This window comes from Corella eumyota, chromosome 2, assembly GCF_963082875.1.
Source record: "Corella eumyota chromosome 2, kaCorEumy4.1, whole genome shotgun sequence".
Taxonomy (NCBI): domain Eukaryota; kingdom Metazoa; phylum Chordata; class Ascidiacea; order Phlebobranchia; family Corellidae; genus Corella; species Corella eumyota.
In genome coordinates, this window is record NC_137491.1 from 20,390,062 (window position 1) to 20,410,045 (window position 19,984).

A 19,984-nucleotide genomic window follows, 5' to 3' on the forward strand; every position below is an offset into this window, starting at 1 on the left:
CGAGATCAACTTAACAAAACACGAGCAATCCATTTGATCAGTTAGGTATACATTCGATCCCATAGATTTTATAGGTGCGTTTATCCTATGCTGTATGCCCTACAACGCTCCAATTTTAAATTGTCTAAAACTTGTTAAAAATGTAAGTAACAAACGTACCCTTTTTAAGATACAAAAAAGACACGATTTCCACAATAAATTCTATATTGAATAACCGCAGCAGAAAAAAATCAGCAAAAGAATAATAATTAAAGAAAAAAGAAAATACCGCACAAAAGCAAAACACAACAAAAAAAATCATCTTTTTCAGTGTTTCCATTGGAAAACTGACACTGAAGCACATAACACTTTAAACCCCTTTTCAGCTACAATGTGCAAGAAATTAAAGCAAAAGAAGCAAACTGATTGTCCAGCAACCACAAGAATTCAAACATTTCTAAACCAAACTCTTCTAAATTGACTACAATATGTTGATGTGTTAGTAAACTAATATTGATAATAGGCACCATTTCACCTTGAAGTTAACAATCAATGATATTTTTAAAAATGCCAAATTATTAAGAATATTAAACTATTTATTTAAAAAAGCTTTTACACAATGTATTTATATTAAATTTAAAACAGGCCGAAAGTGGTTGATCTATTTCAAACCGGTATTTAATGAAAAATAGTGAAATTAAAGCTTAATTGCTATGACTAGCCCTACATTGCTGCGAAATATATATGAGAGTATATAGCAAACATTCTTTTAACTAATACAAAAAACAAAATATTTGAAAATCGAATCAAAATATTCAATTTAATTATTATTCCCCACAACAAATCTATCACTTGTTTGCGATATCATTGTAGAGCAAGAAATGTAACACAATGATGACAACGATCCACTGGCGTGGCACATAGTTGTTACAACCTTTGTGTCAGGTCACATGGTTGTGATGTTATAGATCAAGACTGCCCACTAATGGCGGTTCTTGAAGCTCGAATTCGTTCCAATCTTTTCTCAAGATGTGAGTTGGTCATCTCCATTTCTTCTATTCGATCCAAGGCTGTTCGTAACTAAAAAAATAATTTAAAAATTAAACTTTTTACTTAACACACAAGAAAATCATCATAAAAAAATTATTTAAATTAAAGTAAATAAGAAAGGAATTATAAAAACTGTTCAAAAAAAAAAGTTTTTCTTCATTAAAAAATTTTTATGTTTTCTGGAAGCGAATTATAAAAAAAGAATAAGTTAAATTAACAAAGAACATAATTTAAAAGAAATATAAAACAAATGTTAAAAAATGGATGAAAAATACTCAATTAAATGATGTTATATTGTCAAACATAGTCCATTATAAAATCAAATTTAAATAATAATAATAATAAGGTTTATTACACTAATACTTAAAAATAATTATAAAGAAATAATTTTTATTTATTTTGTCTTTAGAATTCAGCAGTTTAAGTTTTTTTTAGACTTAAAATTTACTTACATCTCGCATGAGTTTTCTTTTTTCTGCTCTCATATCGTCCTCATTTCTCTCAAATTCCTCCGAGATTTGTTTGTGACGTTGAAGTTGATTTTCCATTCGAGCTAACTAAAAGTTAAATATAATTGTTACATTTGCTACAGTATACCATTACACTTATACTACTTGACCTATATGCGGCTTATATTGTATTTTTGTTATGTTTTTTATCCTAATAAAACTATGAAAGTAAAACAGGTATCTACGTATGCTTTTACATACATTACTTCAAATTTTTTTTGCCTAATTGAATGAAAACATTGTTTTGCTATCTATTCTTGATCTACATTTAAATTGTTTATTAGCTACATTTTATTAAATACAAAATAAAAAAACTTACATTTCCTTGATAAGCGATAATGTCTTGTTCAGATTTGGTCAGTTTAATTTTATATTCGTTTATTTGTTTATTTGCTTCCCCTGTAAAGAAAATTATATTAATATATATTAGTGGCAGAAATATCATAATTTACTATCTGCTAGTGGGAGCTAAAGAGTAACAAGTACAAGATTTGCAAAAAAAGTATTAAATTTGTAGTTTATTTAATAATACAGTGATTAGGGAGAGTAGTTACTACGACAACCATATTCTTACTTTGCATCTCCAGGACTTGCATCTCAGAGATCCCGTTCTCGAGTCCGGAGTGATGTTCATGGTCGTGATGCTTCCTCTCACTTCTTTGCTCCTCCAACTCAAGTTTTAACCTCCGGACCTAAGTGAGAAGACAAATTCAAAATAAAAAATTATTTTTGATAATTTTAAAAGCATATTAAAGTAATGTTAAAAAGTAAATATAACAGACTAATTATATTGTAACATTTATTATTTCTAGTTTATATATAAGATTAGGTTAATGCCACATATTACATATTAGGCTGTTATGAATATCTCCTTTAAAAAAGTTATTTTGTATAAGGCTGTATTGAATTTCTTATACATATTTATGTAAAGCAAAGTTGACAATATTTTTTTCTTATTTAAAGTTTTAATTATTAACGCAAGTGTCAAATAAGGCCATAACTCTTAACTGAATGACAAAGCAAATACAAAGCTCTAAGTGCAACCCATTAACCAAACAAATCATAAAATTCTTGACTGATTTTAACCAAATGACTTAATATTAAAGTGGCTTTAGTTGGTTTAACCCAAACTAATTCCTAGAGCCAGGAAGTTGCAAAAATAATATTTTTATTAAATTTTGAAATAGCCAGAATGATTTTCCTAACATAAACATATAAAACAAATATTTATTAAACTTTAAAAAACAATATTTTTAAATTTACCTGATCAATTAGGTCTTGTTTTTCTTCTGCTAAATGTTTCAATCTGGCATCTGAAAAAATTAAACAAGTTAAAAAAATAGTTTAAACATAAAATAAAACAACAATTTACAATTGAAAAAAAAAAAAATTGATTCTAAAACCTTTAAAAATAACCGAAAAAAAATACATATCAATTAAAAATATTTTAAAATAATCCAACCCCACCTAGTGGACCTTCCCCAGCAGATTGGAGAACTTGAGCAGCTTCTGGACTCACAAGCGCCAATCCGGTCCTACTAGTGGCCGAATATTCATCGTCATGGTAACCTGGGTGGTCAACATCACTGCTCCCATTTTCACCAACCAGGACTAACCCCTGCTCCTGATGAAATTAAATAAAATAAATTGAAAACTATTTGAAAAAGGGGCGTTATCATAAAATGCTTTATACTTTATAAAAAACAAGTCAATAGCCAGCCTTAAGGTTAACATATTAATTGTGGCAATATGCTTGCCACTCTTAACTAATATTTGTTCATGATTATTTGCATGACAAAAAGCATTTATTATATAGGCCTTAAATGGGACATATTTATATCACACACTTAGCTTTAGCTATAAACAGATATTTTCTTAAAAGATTTGATTGAACTTTTTATTTGCAGCGTAAAATTGTTAACTTACAAGACTTTGATTTCTCATAATTTCTTGTTCTCTGTATAACTTGATCTGTTTTGCTAAAGCCTGATTTTATGAAGGAAAGTAAAGAAAGTTAATTGAAAAGGTTAGTAAAAAAGAAGAGAAAATAATATAAAATAATTATTAAAGCAAGTTTAAATCATAAAAAAAAATATATAGCAAGTATTAAAATATAGTAGAAAAAACATTTGGTAAAGTAAAAAATTAAAGGTAAGTATCTGTAAGATGTAATCTTATTTGAAAGAAGAAAGTAAAATTTAGAATAAAAGTGAAAGTAGAAAGAAGATCTACCTCTGCCTTTCTATCCTTCCATGAAATTGTTTCTTTTAAATCTTTTATTTCACTTTTTAACATAGCTTCACTACTATCTCGCTTTTTATAATCCTTTGTACAGCAAGAAATTCATAAAACAATAAAAATTTTAAAATATTTATCAATTACCATCTACGAATATGCAGTATTTATAAACACAAACAAATATATTTTTAAATGTTTTTTTATCATAATTAATTTTTATTGTTTATTTTGGATCAACATTTAATTATGATTCTTACTTGTATAAGTTCATCTCTCTGATAAAGTGATTCTTGTAAATCCGAACATTTCTTCTGTAGAGCTCCAAATAAACGTTTGTGTTTTTCCATTTCCTGTTAAGTTATAAAAAGTTTTAAAGTTGATTTTTTTTATATGGAAAAAATTTGCATTATTTATCAACAAAAAAAATAACTAATCGTCATTTTTTAACAAAACAATTTGTTCTCTAATAAATTAAATTTTGTTTGCTCAATTTTGCTATTTTTTTAAATTACAATATAAATACTAGAAGCAATATTTTTAATATTATAAATTGTTTCATGATAATTTTATAACAATTAAATTACTTAAAATGGTATTTAGGATTGACAAATATAAAATTTCTTAGTACAAAACATTTAAAACATAATGATCTTAAAATAGATATTGAAATTTTACTGATTCATTATCGAGATTTTAATTAAATGTGTCATCAAATTTACAAACCACTCAAAAAATATTAAAAAATTAACATAATTATAACATAGTTACTGTATAGTAGAAAGTAACAAATTACTTATTGTGCCCAAGGGCAATATAAGGTTATAGTATAATTGTAACTTTAACAAATATAAACTCAGCCCCCTTTGATAATAAAATAACAAAAACATGTTAATTTTACTAATAGTATCAAAATTAAATCCCAGTATAAATCTTTAATTTAATAAAATTCTGTTTAAAATTCACTACTTTCTTAAAACCCATATCCTTATTAGTAGTTTACAAGAAGTTTTATCTTTCATTATAATATACAACAGTGTTATTATTGATATTACAGTATAACAACCATTTTCAATTTATATATATAAAAGGAGTTTTGTTAAACTTGCCAAAATACTAATGTAAACTATGTATCATGTTAAAAAAAACATAAATTTAAACTGCAATAAACTTGATTGTTTAAAAAACTAAAAAAAACACTAAAAATACATTTAAAAAAATATAGAAAAGTTGATTATAAATAACAAATTTCCAAAAAAATTTAAAAAATAATTTTAACAAAAACACAAATTTGTAATCTTCCCACCTGACACTTGTTTTTATGCTCTCTCTTTAAGCGATAAAGATCATCTTCCTGCTCCTCCAGCAGATCTCTTAACTGTTGGGAGTTATACTGAAGCTGGGACTTCTCGTTGTCAAGAGTTGCAATCTGAACCATCGCTCTTTTGTATTTTTCCTCCATCTCTGCAAGAGCATCCTGGAAGAATTAAAAAAGTAACTTGTTAATTTGTGTTAAAGTGGTTGGAATTTGGTAGCAGTTAACAATTATTTTTGTTATTTATTTTTTTTATTGTAAAAGATGCAAACGAAGGGCTAAAAATTGGCAATTAAACTTGGTGGATGAAATTCAGTGAATCTTTATTTTGTGTAAAAATTATTCAAGTTGACAAATAAAAATAATTTCTATTTCCAATGTTAAAAAACAACAAACACTATGATTGTAACAACATCATTATAATGTATGAAAATGACTTAATTAGTTGAAACAAATTAAAACGAAAACAACAAAACTTAAAGTTAGTTAAACGACTTTCAGTTTGAGGCAGGTTTATTTCTGACTTAAAGACTGGATTTTTTACTTTCATGTAATATAATCAATAGGTCATAAGAACAATTAAACCTTACAAATTTAATTAAATTGAACATACATGAAGAGGTAACTTAATTGATTTAGTTCTTTAAACCTTAAAGATGTCAAATGTTTAACTTACTCTAACTTCCTTAAGTTCGTTAAAATATCGGCTTTCTACAGCTGATATTGTATCTTTAATATTATGAAGAATCTGAGAGAAGAAAGAAAAAAGAGAAATTTAAGAAAAGAGAAAAAGGTTAAGAAAAAGCTAAAAACAACACTAAAAAATATATGAAAAAATACCAATAACTAAAAAAAAAATAAAGAAATGTAGATGATACAGTTGAAGATATTGGAAACAGACATAAAAAGGAAACTTAATTATTAATTTGGACAGGTGTTACAAGGTTAAAGGAAGTTTCTTTACGAATTCACAATATGTTAGAAAAGATCAATAAATAAACATTTGCCATTTTCAAAGATTTTAAAATTAAGATTTTTGCAAATGAATTAAATTTTTAACATGTCAAAGCAGCCCTTGTTTTTTTTACACTAAATATTTTTATATAAAATTACCTTAAGATCTTGATTGGATGCATCATTATTAAATGAACTTGTGACATCATAATTATCAAGTCTCGGAGCTAAATTGTTTGAGTAAGAAAGTTGACTGGCAGCACTTGCAGTCTAAAATAAAAAATAATAATATTAAAAAACAGTATGAATTTAACTTTAACAAAAACTTTAAAAATAAACCACATTTACTTTTAAACCATTTTAAAAAACACACAAAACCCAACATTTAAAACCTTTATCAAAATTCTAAAAAAATAGATTTCTAAAGCTTAACTGAAAACAAACAAATTTTAAGCCAAACATATTAAAAATTTTGTAGCAACTTTTGCTTAATAAAAAAGTAATACAAATCCATATTTTTAATCGAAACATCAAACTTTTTAAATATTTTTAGAGATATATTTAGAATACTAAACAGTCTTGTGATATAATAGCAAATATTTATGTAAATAATAAAGACCTGGGTGTCTGTATTATCTTGCTTTAATCTCCATTTTAGTCCATTTTTTTCATCTTCAATCTTTCGATTCATGATATTCAGACCTCTTAAAGCCATTTTTGTTTCTTTTCTGTATTTTTCACAATTTGGACATTGCAAGTTAGCCTCATTTGACAATATCAGATCTTGGTTTGCAGTATTTACATTAACTTCATCAGATTCTGTGTCTTCATTGCTATTTTTATCAGTTTGTATTTCTTTCTTAGCATCCACAACTTTCACTGTTGTATCAGTAGATTGTGTGTCTACTAACAAGCATTGTTCATCACTTGTTTCTATTGTTCTCTCAACAATGTCTTTTGTTTGTATTGATTCCAAGGCATTGTCAATTAAACTGTCGGTGAGAGATAAAGCCCACTTCAGCAAGAGAGGCGATGTGAGAGAATCCCCTTCTTCTTCCTCTAAATTGCCTTCTTCTCCATATGTACTCTCTTCATCATACTGAACCATTAAGCTTGATGTAATACTCATGGCATCATAATCAATCTCTCCTTTATTCCCTTTATCAGTTGTTAAGGTTATGGTGCATGGTGGTTGCTCACATACTGGTATTTCTGGACCATTTGAACTTGTGTTAGAACTTACAGAATCAACTTCAACTTGGCTGTAGTCGGTTGAAGTGGAATCACTGCCCTGTGCAGCATCCGATTCAGTTTGGTCTGGTGGTTGAACAAAGTTTTGCTCATTTTCCTGTACACTTTGGTCACTCTGTGGTAAAATTTGGTCACTTTGTGGTAAGATTTGGTCACTTTGTGGTAAGATTTGGTCACTTTGTGATAAAATTTGGTCTTCTAAAGTCAAATTTTGATCATTTTGTAACAAAGTTTGGTCATCTTCTGCTGAATTTTGTAGTTTTTCTGTTTCAACTTGGTCAATTTCTAAAATAGTTTGGTCCTTTTCTGGTAAAGTTTGGTCTTCTTCTGCCATAGTCTGGTCTTTTTCTGCCACATTTTGGTCATTCTCTGGTATATTTTGGTCATCTTCTGGCAAATTTTGATCTTCTTGCGAAAAAACATCATTTTCTGGCACAACAATTTGTTCCTCAATTAACTTTTCAGCTGGTTCAAGATCAGCTAACGAATGACATTCGGCAACTTCATAATTGGATATTTTTAGCTCTTCGGACTGAGTTTCAACATCCTTTTGTTGATCAGTAATAACAGTGGATTCAATATTCTCTTGTTCAATAGAGCTGGTGGAACTTCTTTCAACGTCATCTTCCAGTTGAGTGTCATTTGCAGCTTGGGTTTCTAAATTTTCCTCCGATAATATTTCTTCATCTTTTACTTCTTTCTGAGCATCACTAACAATTGCAAGATCAGGTTCACTATCTTGGGTATTAACCTTTATATTTTGATCCATTTCATTCTCTGATTTTCCTTCTGCATTCTCTAGAAGATCTTGAGACAATTTATCAGGTTCTTGGGTGATAATTTCTGGTTCATTTTTATCATTTTCGTGATCATTGTTTATCCCAACAATTTCACTTAAATTCTCATCATTTTCAATTTTTTGGATGACATTTTCGTCTCGAATTTTAGTGTCAAGATCTTGAGTTTTATTTTCCTCAAGATTACCGTCATTTTCCTCTACATCAGAGTCACTCATTGCTTCCGAGATGTCGTCAAAATCAAGCTCCTCTCCCTCTTCATCTGAGGAGACTTCACCCTGATCTTCCTCTTCATCTGAGGAAACCTTATTCTCCTCCTCATGAGGAACCGAAGTATCAGAAGGTTCTTTGACTTCTACACCATCTTTACCTGATGCTGGTGTCAAAAGCTCAACTTCAGTCTGATCAACCTTTACATAATTTTCTTCAGTTGTCATTATTGTCGGGGTTTGGGGTTCGACAATTTCACCCTTGTCTTGGGCTAAAATTTGGGGCTCAATTTCATCAATGGAACCCTCAACATTATTTTTTTCAGTTGAAGTTGACATTTCATCTTCAATTTCTTGATTTTTTGAAATTTCATCACTTATCTGAGATTCATTACTTGAAAAATCCTCAATTTGAGTTTCATCCACAGGGATTGATGGTTCTGGCCCATTTTCGTGATTTTCTGTGGCTTCAAAACTTTCTGGTGTTAAATTTTGAGTCTGAATATCAACTAAAGATTCTTCATTATGAGTAGATAAATCCTGGGTTTGTTCTACTACTTTTTCGATTTCATTGGAACTTTGAAATTCTTCTGTTTCAGTTGTAATATCAATGATTTGGTCAGTGATAGAATTAACCTCCAAATTTTCCTGTTCAACATTCACATTTGTTTCAACTACATCAGAGTTAGGTTCCAAATTCTTAATTTCTTGCTCTTGATTAATATTTTCTTGAACTAAGTCGGGTTCTACAATATTTTCTTTTTGCTCAAGAATGGCTGAATCAAATTCTTGGTTATCTTTTTGAATTTCAGCTTCAATAATTTCAGATTGGTTTTCATTATCCTTAGTTTCTGTAGCCTCAGAGTCTACTGCTGGGCTTGGGTCAACAATTACTAAGTTTTCAACTAAATTTTCCGGCGTAACTTCTAATAAATTTTGATTTTCTTGAATATCTTTGTTGTTTTCCATAACAGCTTCGGGAGATTCAGGTCTTTGTGTTTTCAAATCGTCAACTTCTTGGGCTTCCAATTCGTTGAATTGTAAATTTTCTGACACACTTTCTTGTTCAACTTCTTGCTGCGGTTGTAAAATAATTTCTTGCTTACCAGAGTTTAAATTTTCATTTATTTCAACATTTTGAACAAGGGTTTGCAGAACGTTCTCAACTTCAGAATCTACCAAATTATCTGCCAACACTGGGTCTGTAACTTGAACACTTTCCTCATTTAAATTATCTGGAACTGTATCTCCAACATTTAAATCCACATTTTCAGATGAATTTAGTTTCATTTCATCATCCTTATCATTTTTATTGGAAATAGAAACTCGTTTTTTATTGGTATCCATTTTCTGTCCCATATCCTCTAATAATTGATTGTTTGTATCCCCACTTAAGCTGTTGTTACAGCTTAGTTGTTGAGTATATTCACAAGCACTTTCACCTAAAATATGTGAGACTAAATCCGTTTTCTTTGTGACAAGTTTACAAGGATCCACAACAGCATTGGTACCACCCTCGACAAGATTTATGTCCCTGTTACTTATTAACTTTTTTTCTAATTCCATTGTTTTACTATTGACAGAGTCAATATTCATATTGGCTTTAGCTTTATGATCACAGCTTTCTATATCACGCACAGTGGAATGCTTAGGCTCTAATAAACCTTGGAATTTATCAGCAACTGTCTTTAAAATATCATTCAGCACCAATTTAGCTTCGCTATCTTGAGCAGACATATTTAACGCAGGGTAATTTCCAATTTCGTTCTTGTTGTTGTTTAAAGCGGGTTCAATACACAAACTATCACCAGATGACTCAACAGGACCAGCATGTTGTGAATCACTTGCATTCATTTCTAATTTGTCCTTCTTTAAATCTAAAACATTTTCCTGATTACTTGCTGTTTTTTGTGGATTTAATTCCTCAGTTATATTGTCAGATTTATTATTACTTTTAACAGCAGTGTTAAATTGATTGTTCTCTCTTTTTTTCGGTGAATTTTGTTTGTTATCATCTGAGCCTAAAATGTTTTCTGTTGAACCTTCATTTCCCATACCTCCTTCTAAACAAGAATGCGGTTTAAACCGGTTAAAAGTGGATTTATTAGAATTCCTTAAACTAGTGTCACTACAAAATGCCAAGCAAGCACTCCCTACTACATTTCCTTCTACACTAACATGCGCAACGTCATTTGTATACAGCGTAGAAGCAGTCTTGCTACTAACAGGAAGCACGTTGGCTTCCTGCCAAATAAATTGTTGTTGTTGTTGTCTTGGTAACAACATTTCTTCTTTTTTTGAGCACTCAGCATCATAGAAAATATTTTCTGATGCGGCAGTGGCATTTGATGTTGAAGAACACATCGAAACAGAGTCAGAGTTTTTAAGACTTAATGATTGCTCACTTGTGCTAGTTGTTGAAGATGTTTGTTTAGTAAGTTTAGGACGAGGGTTGGGATTTTCACCTAAACTGTCAAGTTTTTCAATTTCTAGTTCATGTTCTTCACTTAAAAGATCACAACCGTCAAAAGTTTCGTCGACCAAGTTTTGAGCATAATCAGTTAAATTTCGGCTTGCTCTTTTGCCAGGCAAATAAGGAGAACCAGTTCCGCTTCTTTTTCTTTGTTTTGATAATCCTTTTGTTTTAGCAAAAGAAGCATCTTTTTGAACTTTTTTAATAGTGTTTTTTATAAGATGAGACGAATCTGTTATCTTATTTTTGTCGATTGTTTTAGTTTTTCCACCAACAAAAGAACCTTCAGGCGAATCTTTATTCATTTCGTTGCCCATTTTTTAGTTTTATTTCTATTTTTAATAAATGCAAACATGCAGCACCAATCTACAAAACTACAAGAATAAATGAAATGAATAATTACTTCATACAATAATTTCAATGACTAACCACTTTCAAAACACAATGGGTAAGTATTGTAACAACGTCATATTATCCAATAGATTTTTCTTTATATAAATTTTATAAAACAGACATAGCCAACTGTGTAATATATAATCTAATACAAAACCAACAAGAAAAGGTAAACAAATTTTAGCCTTCTGTTATTTTAAGTCAATGACATTTCATAATTTAACTAAATTGCTATCTAGGAGAAACCTACTATAATGACATAAGAATAATATTACAACACTCTTACTAAATGTATCCAAATATAGAAGTTTTAAAGTGCTAAAACACTACAAAACACTAATACTTTAGTCTAGTAAGTTAAATAATTCTAAAACCCTTTAAAAAAAAACTTTAATCCATCTTTTAAAAATAATTTTAAACTGTTAATTTTTATATAACTTTTAATTAAAATATTATTTTATTCAAATATATTTTGCAGTAACTATTGTCTAAATACTACAACAATGTGGTAATCATATAAGGAATAAATTATTGTCCATGCACAAAAACTAAATCTATAAAGTACACCAATTCAAATCTTGCATTCAACTAAAATTTTAGTTTGCACTGTACCTTATGTGTTATAAAATCTAAACTTAGATATTAAAATCCAACCTTATTTTTATGACTTCAACACTCTACACTTATTTCCTAGCAACTAAAGTACAAAACAGTTGAGTTTAATGTGCTAAACACAGCTTTAAAATACGTTGTATTGTGTTAAAAAATTGCTTGGGTAATACTGAATACAAATTTACTTATTCAAACGCAGTGAGGTAAAAAACCACGCAAATGTAAAAACACACGTCTTCGAAAAATAATATGGTCCTTAAAATGTATCCACGCAGCTTAAAAGCGCTTTTTTGTACTGTGGATTACGTAACAAACAGTAGATTGTGATGTAACAATACATACTTCAACTACAAAACATTGAACCTTTTCAAACGTGGGTGCTTATCAGTGTATAGACACTCGATAACAACTCGGGGTGAATTGTTATTTAATCGCGCGGTCTGGTGTCGTTTTTTTTATTTTCGAAGTAACTTCAGGCTAGATATATAAAACCCTTTTTTCAAAATTTAATAAGCGATAACCCTTTTACGTTTTATCCATACGCACTCTCACATCCTCTAAGCTTACTTGTATCTAGAGATAATATCAATACACTTAATATAATATACACAAAAAACCTTTCTATATGATAAGCTTAAACAGGCAAGTAAAGTATTTTTATTTTCAAAATCTGTATAAACTTATTAAGATTTTAAATGTTTAGTGCTTTACTGTTGTGATCCTACATATAAAACCTTTAAATTAATTAACTTTTGACTGTTTTATATTCAGGCGCCCAGTTAGTAATTTATCGTCTTACAAAAACAATTTTTTTTACATTTATTTTGCTTACTTAAGCTTTAACATTCAACTAATTGCTTTGCTGGCTAAATTTAATAATTAACAAAAGATTCAGCAAAAAATAATCCAAACCAAGTTTCATGTTTTGCGCAATAACTTACTAAATTAGGCATTGTAATATACACAAGTTTCGTTTAGATAAAAATATCATACTAGTAATATTTCTATGTCGGCATATCTGTTATAAGTTTATTTGTTATATTAGAATAAATATATAAGCTATATTAGTTTGCAAAACTAAAAAAAAAAAATTCTATAAACTTTTTCATAAATTTATCTATATTACAACTGCTATCTATGCCTAAACCTTGATGTGAAATTTCAATTCAGCTTTAACGGCGATTTGGTTATATTTCTGGGAATGACAAACTCTAAATATTAGCACTAACAGACTGGCATGTAACTATTTGACGACATCCCTTACCTTTCAGTGAGATAATTAAATAATTAAAACAGTTTCGCTAATAATGTCAAACTGTGAATTTGTTAATGATTTGTAAGGTGAAGTGGTGAAATAATGAAGAATTTATTTACTTTCTAGCAAGTTTTTGTTGGTTTAGTATTTAAATATATATTAAACTTGTTTATTTTCTGATGTATTTAACTAAAACTTGATACTTTCAATTTCAAATTCGTAAATTATGAAGTCTGTCTGTCTATCTATATATAACACTATATTCTAAAACTAATTAAGAGATAAATTAGACAGTATAAACTCAATTTAAAGCAACTTTTATGTATTTAAAAAGCACAAACTTCTTTTCTATCTAACTTAATTTAAACCATGTGTATATAGTCAAGTACTTTTCTGTTTAAACCAATCGTTTCTGTTTGAATAGGCAATGTCTAAAACTTAAAAAACACGGCCTTTACTTGGGACTAAGTAACTGTACATTAATATTTATAAGTATATTGAATGTTTTGCTGTATAGGCCATAATATAAATGATTAATAAAAGCATTTTTAATAAAAACAGACAAATTATAGAGCGTTGTAATACGAGACCAGGGATCAAATTTAACGAAAGGCCAATTAGGTTTAAAAGATCTCTTTTAAAAAGTAGAAATTAAATACCAAACCTTAAATTTCGAATTTTAAAATAGAACAGGTATTTTAAACTATACTGTTATATTAAACCACTTTACCGCATTTTTTTATTCTATTGATCCATAATTCTATTCTCAATACAAATTTAATTAGAATTTTTATTATAAAAAACCACATTTATTTACCAGCCTACTGTATTTACAAAACACGCAATTTCTAATATTCTAAACATTAGAATGAATGCTTTTATATCTAATATACACAATGCGTAGGTACAAGCTCCAGTAACACTGAAATATTAATGATTTGTTGAATAAAAAAGCCTTTTTCGCTAGACTGGTGTTCAATTTTGTTATTTTCGCTCCCCAATTATATTCAATTAAATCCAAGAATACAACAATTTTAATTTAATTTTCTAACTTTGACGATGCCAGTTAAAATATCTTAATACTTATTTTTGTTATAATTACGTTAAATAAACATTAATTAGAAAGTTTTAATTACATTTTAAAATACAATTTGATACAAAAATATGCTTAAAAATGCTATTACTTTACTAAATATACTGTAACATTCAAGTTATGTTCCTTGAAAAAACAGACACTATTACCAGAAATAAAAAACAAATATACCAACTAACATAACACTAGCTTACAAAGCTAACAAAATTACAATACACTACATTTAACATACACTACATTATATCTAACCACCCTGCTATAAATTTCAAAACAATACCACGCAAAACCCTTTACCTACACTCGCGCACAAAGTCTTATGTTTAACCCAACACAAGTGTTTTAAATCGTGCCTAATGGGTTAAAAAGATGAAACGAACCGAAAGGATGTAGCGCTAGAGTTCTAACAGTTATAACTCCTACGTTTTAGTCACGTGACCCTTGTTTAATTGCTTCTAATTAAATTGTTCAAAAGAAAACAGAGTTCATCAAACTAACATGCCAAAATTTAAATTACAATACCTACTATAAAAATAAACGACATATACGCTATACAATATTAAACAAATACTGAATAAACAATAAACTAAACTCGTATACTCGACACACAATATTTTTTCACTTCAATTTAAATTCCTTTAAACCACAAAACTGAAATAACAGTTAAAGTTCACTGGGGTTTAAATTCCAATTCTCTTTTTTTATCTGTTGCTTAGAGCGAAAAATAAATCTTGCACTGCAATAATAACCTATACTAATACACACAAAACTATTTTTGTTATAATCTAAATCTATGTTTAACTTTATAAAAATAAATTAATTTAAAAACTTTTTTTCACAAAACTTGCAAAACTTTTTTTCGAAAAACAACCTCAATTGGCATCGACGTCCCACTGTGACGTTACAATAAAATAACTGTGACGTCATAAGTCTCCTATTATGGTAAATTGTTTGAAACTAAATAAAAAAAGGCTAAAAGTGAAAGAAAAAAATGATAAGAACAAAATAGAAAAGGTGTGAAAGGAAATATTCGATTCCAGACACTTGTGATTCACACGTCGACAATTACTTACTATGACGTCATAAACATATAGATAAGAAATTGCTCGAGTTTAAACAGTTTAAACACTAACATTATTATTTTTAAAATTATAAAACTTAATAAACACCCTTTTTGTGGTTTATCAAAAAGGGAATTACCCGCTTTTGATACGATTGGACGCAAAAGTCCAATCGACTACGATGACGTCATAGTTAGGGAAGCGGAAATGTCAGTGTTACGTCATAATATATTTACAGATTTCCTTAAATAACAAACCAGAAATTTTAAATATTTTCCAATTTTTTTAAACTTTTACTAAAAAATACTTTTTTAAAATAAACTTTTTTATTCTAACTAAAAGTTTATAAGTAAATGGGCTAATCACTGGTAAAATATAACAATTAATTTATTAATTATAAAAACTTAAGTAAAATTATTAATTTTTTTACATCTATCTTTTTAAATAAATATATTTCACTGACTCAACTCATCTGCTATATACAACCTAATATATTATTACAATAAAAACAAAATAAATATCCACAATATTAAACTTTTTAAACTTTTGTTTTTAAAGTTATAAAGCCCAGTCTTAAACCTATTCCATTGGGAAACAGGTGGAGTGAAATGTAAATTATTCACTAATGATAAATATTGCCCTATTTATGATTTTTAAAATATGTTCTTATACTTAACATAAAACTAATAAAGCTAAAAATAAAACCTTGAAATTCGAACAAAATTAAAATAAAACATAGAAAAATGCCAAAAAAATTGAATTTTGAAATTACAGAAACAAGTAGTCAGCACAATAACATTAAAACTTTACACAAACTATAAAATTTCAACATTGTGCATAATATTGTTTAAAATCAAATTAAAAAAAGATTAAACTTACCCTGGAGGAGGCAATAGATGGAGGTTTGGAAGTTCTTTCATCCCATTCTCCCTTCTCTTGAGACTAAAAATTAAATAAATGTTGATGTTAAATTTTAGGCCATAACTACAAATAGAAACATTATCATATTAAAGAACAATACCAGGCATTTTTGTTGAAAATTTTGTATTTTTAATATGTTTAACTTATACTAAGTTTTGAGTTTTAGCCAAAAGAATTTTTTTTGACAAGGGTTAATAATATTTAGGTGTTTAAATATTAATTAAAAACTTAAAGGCTTGAAAAAAGATTAATATGTTGGCGATGTAATATTAATATATTAGTAAAACTAAAATAATGTTTTATTACTTAAATTAAATTGTTGGAAAAAATAGTAATGTAGAAATAACTGTCATATATACCAAATAAAACAGTATTTAAATTTTAAGAAATGTTTAAAAAAGCATATATATATATATATATATTTTCAAGGAATTGATAAAAAATAAAAAGCACTTAACATCTGTTATTAATTACTATTAACAAGATTTAATTGCAAATAAAGAAACAAGAGAAAAAGGTTTGCACTTAAATACATACATAAAATATCGACTACAACAATATCGACTTCACATATTAAAACCAAAAGTTAAATTTAGAAAAAAAAATTGAAAAAAAAAGGACAATAAACTAGGTAATATTAGTTTTGATCATCTTGAAAAAAAACACACATCTTGTAAAAAATGAAATTAATTACCTCATTTTCTACCAATGGTTGCGTTTCAGAACTTTTAGAGAAGAAATATAATAACCATTGATGCAAACACATTCTTATATATACATGCTGGTTTTACATTAAAACAAAATCAATATAATCCTAATGAACTATTATTAGAGTACTTATAAGTTAACTTTCTACACACCTAAAGAAAATTAAATTTCACAAAACTTGTATATATAAAACTTTTAATACAAACTTCACTTTATACTTTGTAGCAAATATCAACATGCAGCCTACATTTCAACATTCTATGCAATGCCTAATAAATTCTGAGTAATAGTTTGACAAAATAAAATTGTCGCAATTCAGCCAAATTGTTGATAATATGCCTATACTTATTAATGATAAAGCTTTTTTTTGCATCATATTTGCTAATTTATATATTTTAAAGTGTAGCATTTAATTTTGGCCGGGGATTTTTAGCAAATAATTATTTTCGGGCTAAGATTTTGTTAATTTTTTAAAAGGGATTTTATATTTCGCAAAATGATAAAAAAAATATTTTCTTAAAGTTGTCATAATCTCTCTTTTTCAAAGTATATTTAAATTTTTAACTTTATTGGTTGGTATACTTGTTAGCTTAGACTAATATCATGATCAACCTGTTGAAAATGAATAACTCAATTTCCTGACAATTAATTCATATTTGAAACACAGCTTGCTATATAAACAATATCACCAACTACAAAAGCTGAAAAGTCAAAACTTCTACCTTAAAACAGAATTTATAAACAACAACTATATACTGGAAGCTGATTTAAAATTAAGAATTAATTTGATCCAAAAATCAATAACATTTAAAAAATGGAAATCCCTTTCAAAAACATTTAAAACTGATTACAGATTTTTGTTATTTTACAGGAATATGATATATTATAAACCAAAACAAAAATTTATGTATTCAAAAAAAATTAAAAATTAATTCTTTAGTACCCTTTAAATCTAGCCCGAGTAATTAAATAATATAAACAAAAATCTTATTAGAAAAAGAATTAAAAAATTAACTAATAGTAACAATACTTTCCGCATACAAAAGATCACTCAACTCAACAAACAGTATATATATAAAGTAAGTAAATTTTTAGGTATTAACACAAAAAATCAGACCATGCTTTTACAACAACCAAGCTGTTGCTGTCAAATATCTTCTCAAGCTAAAGTTGTCAAAAAAATTCCAACCTTACACAGAAAAAAAAAATTCTTGTGCAGAGAAAATTTTAAAAACGCTTTTTAAATTTTACCCTAAAAGAATAAGAAGAGAAACAACTTTCAGTGTCACTGCAACCTAAGTCCGAGTCATCAGAATCACCACTAGGTGGCCTTGAAGCAAAAGATAAAGTCGAAAATGAAGAAGAATTTCTCTAAGAGGAGAATATATCAAAGTAAGAACAAAATTTTTTAAAATAACCGAATATATTCTTCCAAACACTGTTACTACTTAAACTAAATAAAGTTAAACTTTTAAATCCACATTCAGCTATACTATAGATAAATTTAAATAAAAATTCTTACAGACCAATTTTTAACTGTTGTCTGTTTAACTACTCTATTCAATTATCATTACAACATTAACAATCACTTAAAAACCAAACACATTAAAGTTAAAAGGTTTTTACCCGCTCATAATTGAAAGTTGATGTGGAAGAAGACCGACGTGACAATGACCTTGAACTTTATTAAAAATGTCAAAGATTATAGAGGTCACATGTTAAATGAAAGTAAATTTTTAGAAATAGAACAACAGTTTGAAAACAAATTCAAAGCATCACAACAAAAGGCAAATCCCAAAAACACTATTTCTTTAATTACTAATTTTTAAAAATTTTAACCCCAACAAATACCAAACTTCTTAAAATTTAAATAAACAACTAACAAGACACAAAACAAACTTTAAAAATCACATTTTGATCCACAATACACAATATTCAACCTGTTTCTTTTTAATGTTTTTTCATCACTAGGTGGAACAACAGAGCATGAGGAAGACCTCGATAAAAGAGAAGAGTAACTTTTTCTTTTTTTCTCTTCTTTATCAACAATTGAAGATCTCCGAGAGAAAGTAAGATAACATTGATTTGGATTGTTATGGATTGGAGGTTTGTTGGTTACAACTGTGGTGGAGTTTGTTGACTGCATTAGGAAACAGTTAAAGAAGAAAATTTCAGATTTTAGAAAGAAAATATAAATTTCAATTAATTACTAAAAAAATATGGTAAAAGAAAATAAAACAGACTACAATAAAACTTCAAATAAATATTTAAAAATTTAGTAAAAAAAAAGAAAGTTAATTGACGGTTGAAAAAGACAATAATTGAAAAAACTAAAAAAATTGCATTAACTAAAAAAAAATGAAAAGTATAAAATAAATTAAAATATTAAGACCAACAAATATTTGTTTGTTAGTGAAAACTGTGACATCATAATCTTACTTTTAAAGAATTGTTTCGGGAAAAAGAACGAGACTTTCGACCCAAATAGGAACCAGTAGAATGATGAGAATTCTTTATATTTATAAAATATTTGCAAGATGTTTATAGTGTAAAAACAACAAGAATATGAACAAAAACTAATAAGTGACACAATAGCTAAAACAGCAAATCTAAAAAGACTAATTGCTATAATACACTATAATAACAATAAATGAAAATTAAAATAAAACACTTTCTTTATAAGTTACAAGATCAACATTTGTTATTTTGCCTACTGCTTTGCAAAAACTATATATTAATAAATGCAAAACTAAGTTTATATTAAACTTCAGTAATTCATAACAAACATATTTTTTTTTTAAATACTCCCCATTTTGGTGTAAAACTACAAGGATATGTAATTTAGTTAATTTTGTACCTCTTTTTGTTGTCTCTCTAGCTCCCTCATTCTGATTTCTCTTGCTTCAATTCTTGCAGCTCGTTTTTGTGCAAGTCGAGCTTCAGCCTTAACATAAAACCATTTTTTTACTTAGAATTGAATATTATATAATTGATATTTAACACGTTAAGTTTTATTCATTAGCAAATGGAAACAATTTTATATTTTTATTCCATGGTTCCATTGCACAATTTTAATGTTTTTAACTTGTTCAATTTATTTTAAATAAAAGTAACATTGCTTTTGTACCTCAAACCGATTGTAAGCAAGAGGTACCAATTTGTAATAACTGAT

At 27.6% G+C, this 19,984-nt stretch overlaps 1 protein-coding gene across 1 annotated transcript; it reads right to left on the reverse strand.

The window, feature by feature from the left end:
* Positions 1 to 192: 192 nt before the first annotated feature.
* Positions 193 to 11,378, reverse strand: LOC145743378 (uncharacterized). The gene is made up of 10 exons (XM_082561324.1): positions 6,662 to 11,378; positions 6,202 to 6,312; positions 5,080 to 5,250; positions 4,034 to 4,126; positions 3,006 to 3,162; positions 2,802 to 2,851; positions 2,113 to 2,230; positions 1,858 to 1,937; positions 1,482 to 1,586; positions 193 to 1,059 (listed from the first exon to the last, which is right to left on the reverse strand). The coding sequence occupies exons 1-10, from the start codon at positions 11,087 to 11,089 to the stop codon at positions 949 to 951; spliced, it is 5,424 nt and encodes a 1,807-aa protein (XP_082417450.1). The 5' UTR covers positions 11,090 to 11,378; the 3' UTR covers positions 193 to 948.
* Positions 11,379 to 19,984: the final 8,606 nt, after the last annotated feature.

What these genes read in the sequence shown, in the direction of transcription:
- LOC145743378 (XM_082561324.1), bottom strand. Translation starts at nt 11,089, where the DNA reads ATGGGCAACGAAATGAATAAAGATTCGCCTGAAGGTTCTTTTGTTGGT. An exon ending in AGCATAAAAACAAGTGTCAG is followed by an intron (nt 4,127 to 5,079) that starts GTGGGAAGATTA and finishes ATAACTTAACAG; the next exon opens with GAAATGGAAAAACACAAACG. An exon ending in AAAGAAAACTCATGCGAGAT is followed by an intron (nt 1,060 to 1,481) that starts GTAAGTAAATTT and finishes TTATTTTTTTAG; the next exon opens with TTACGAACAGCCTTGGATCG.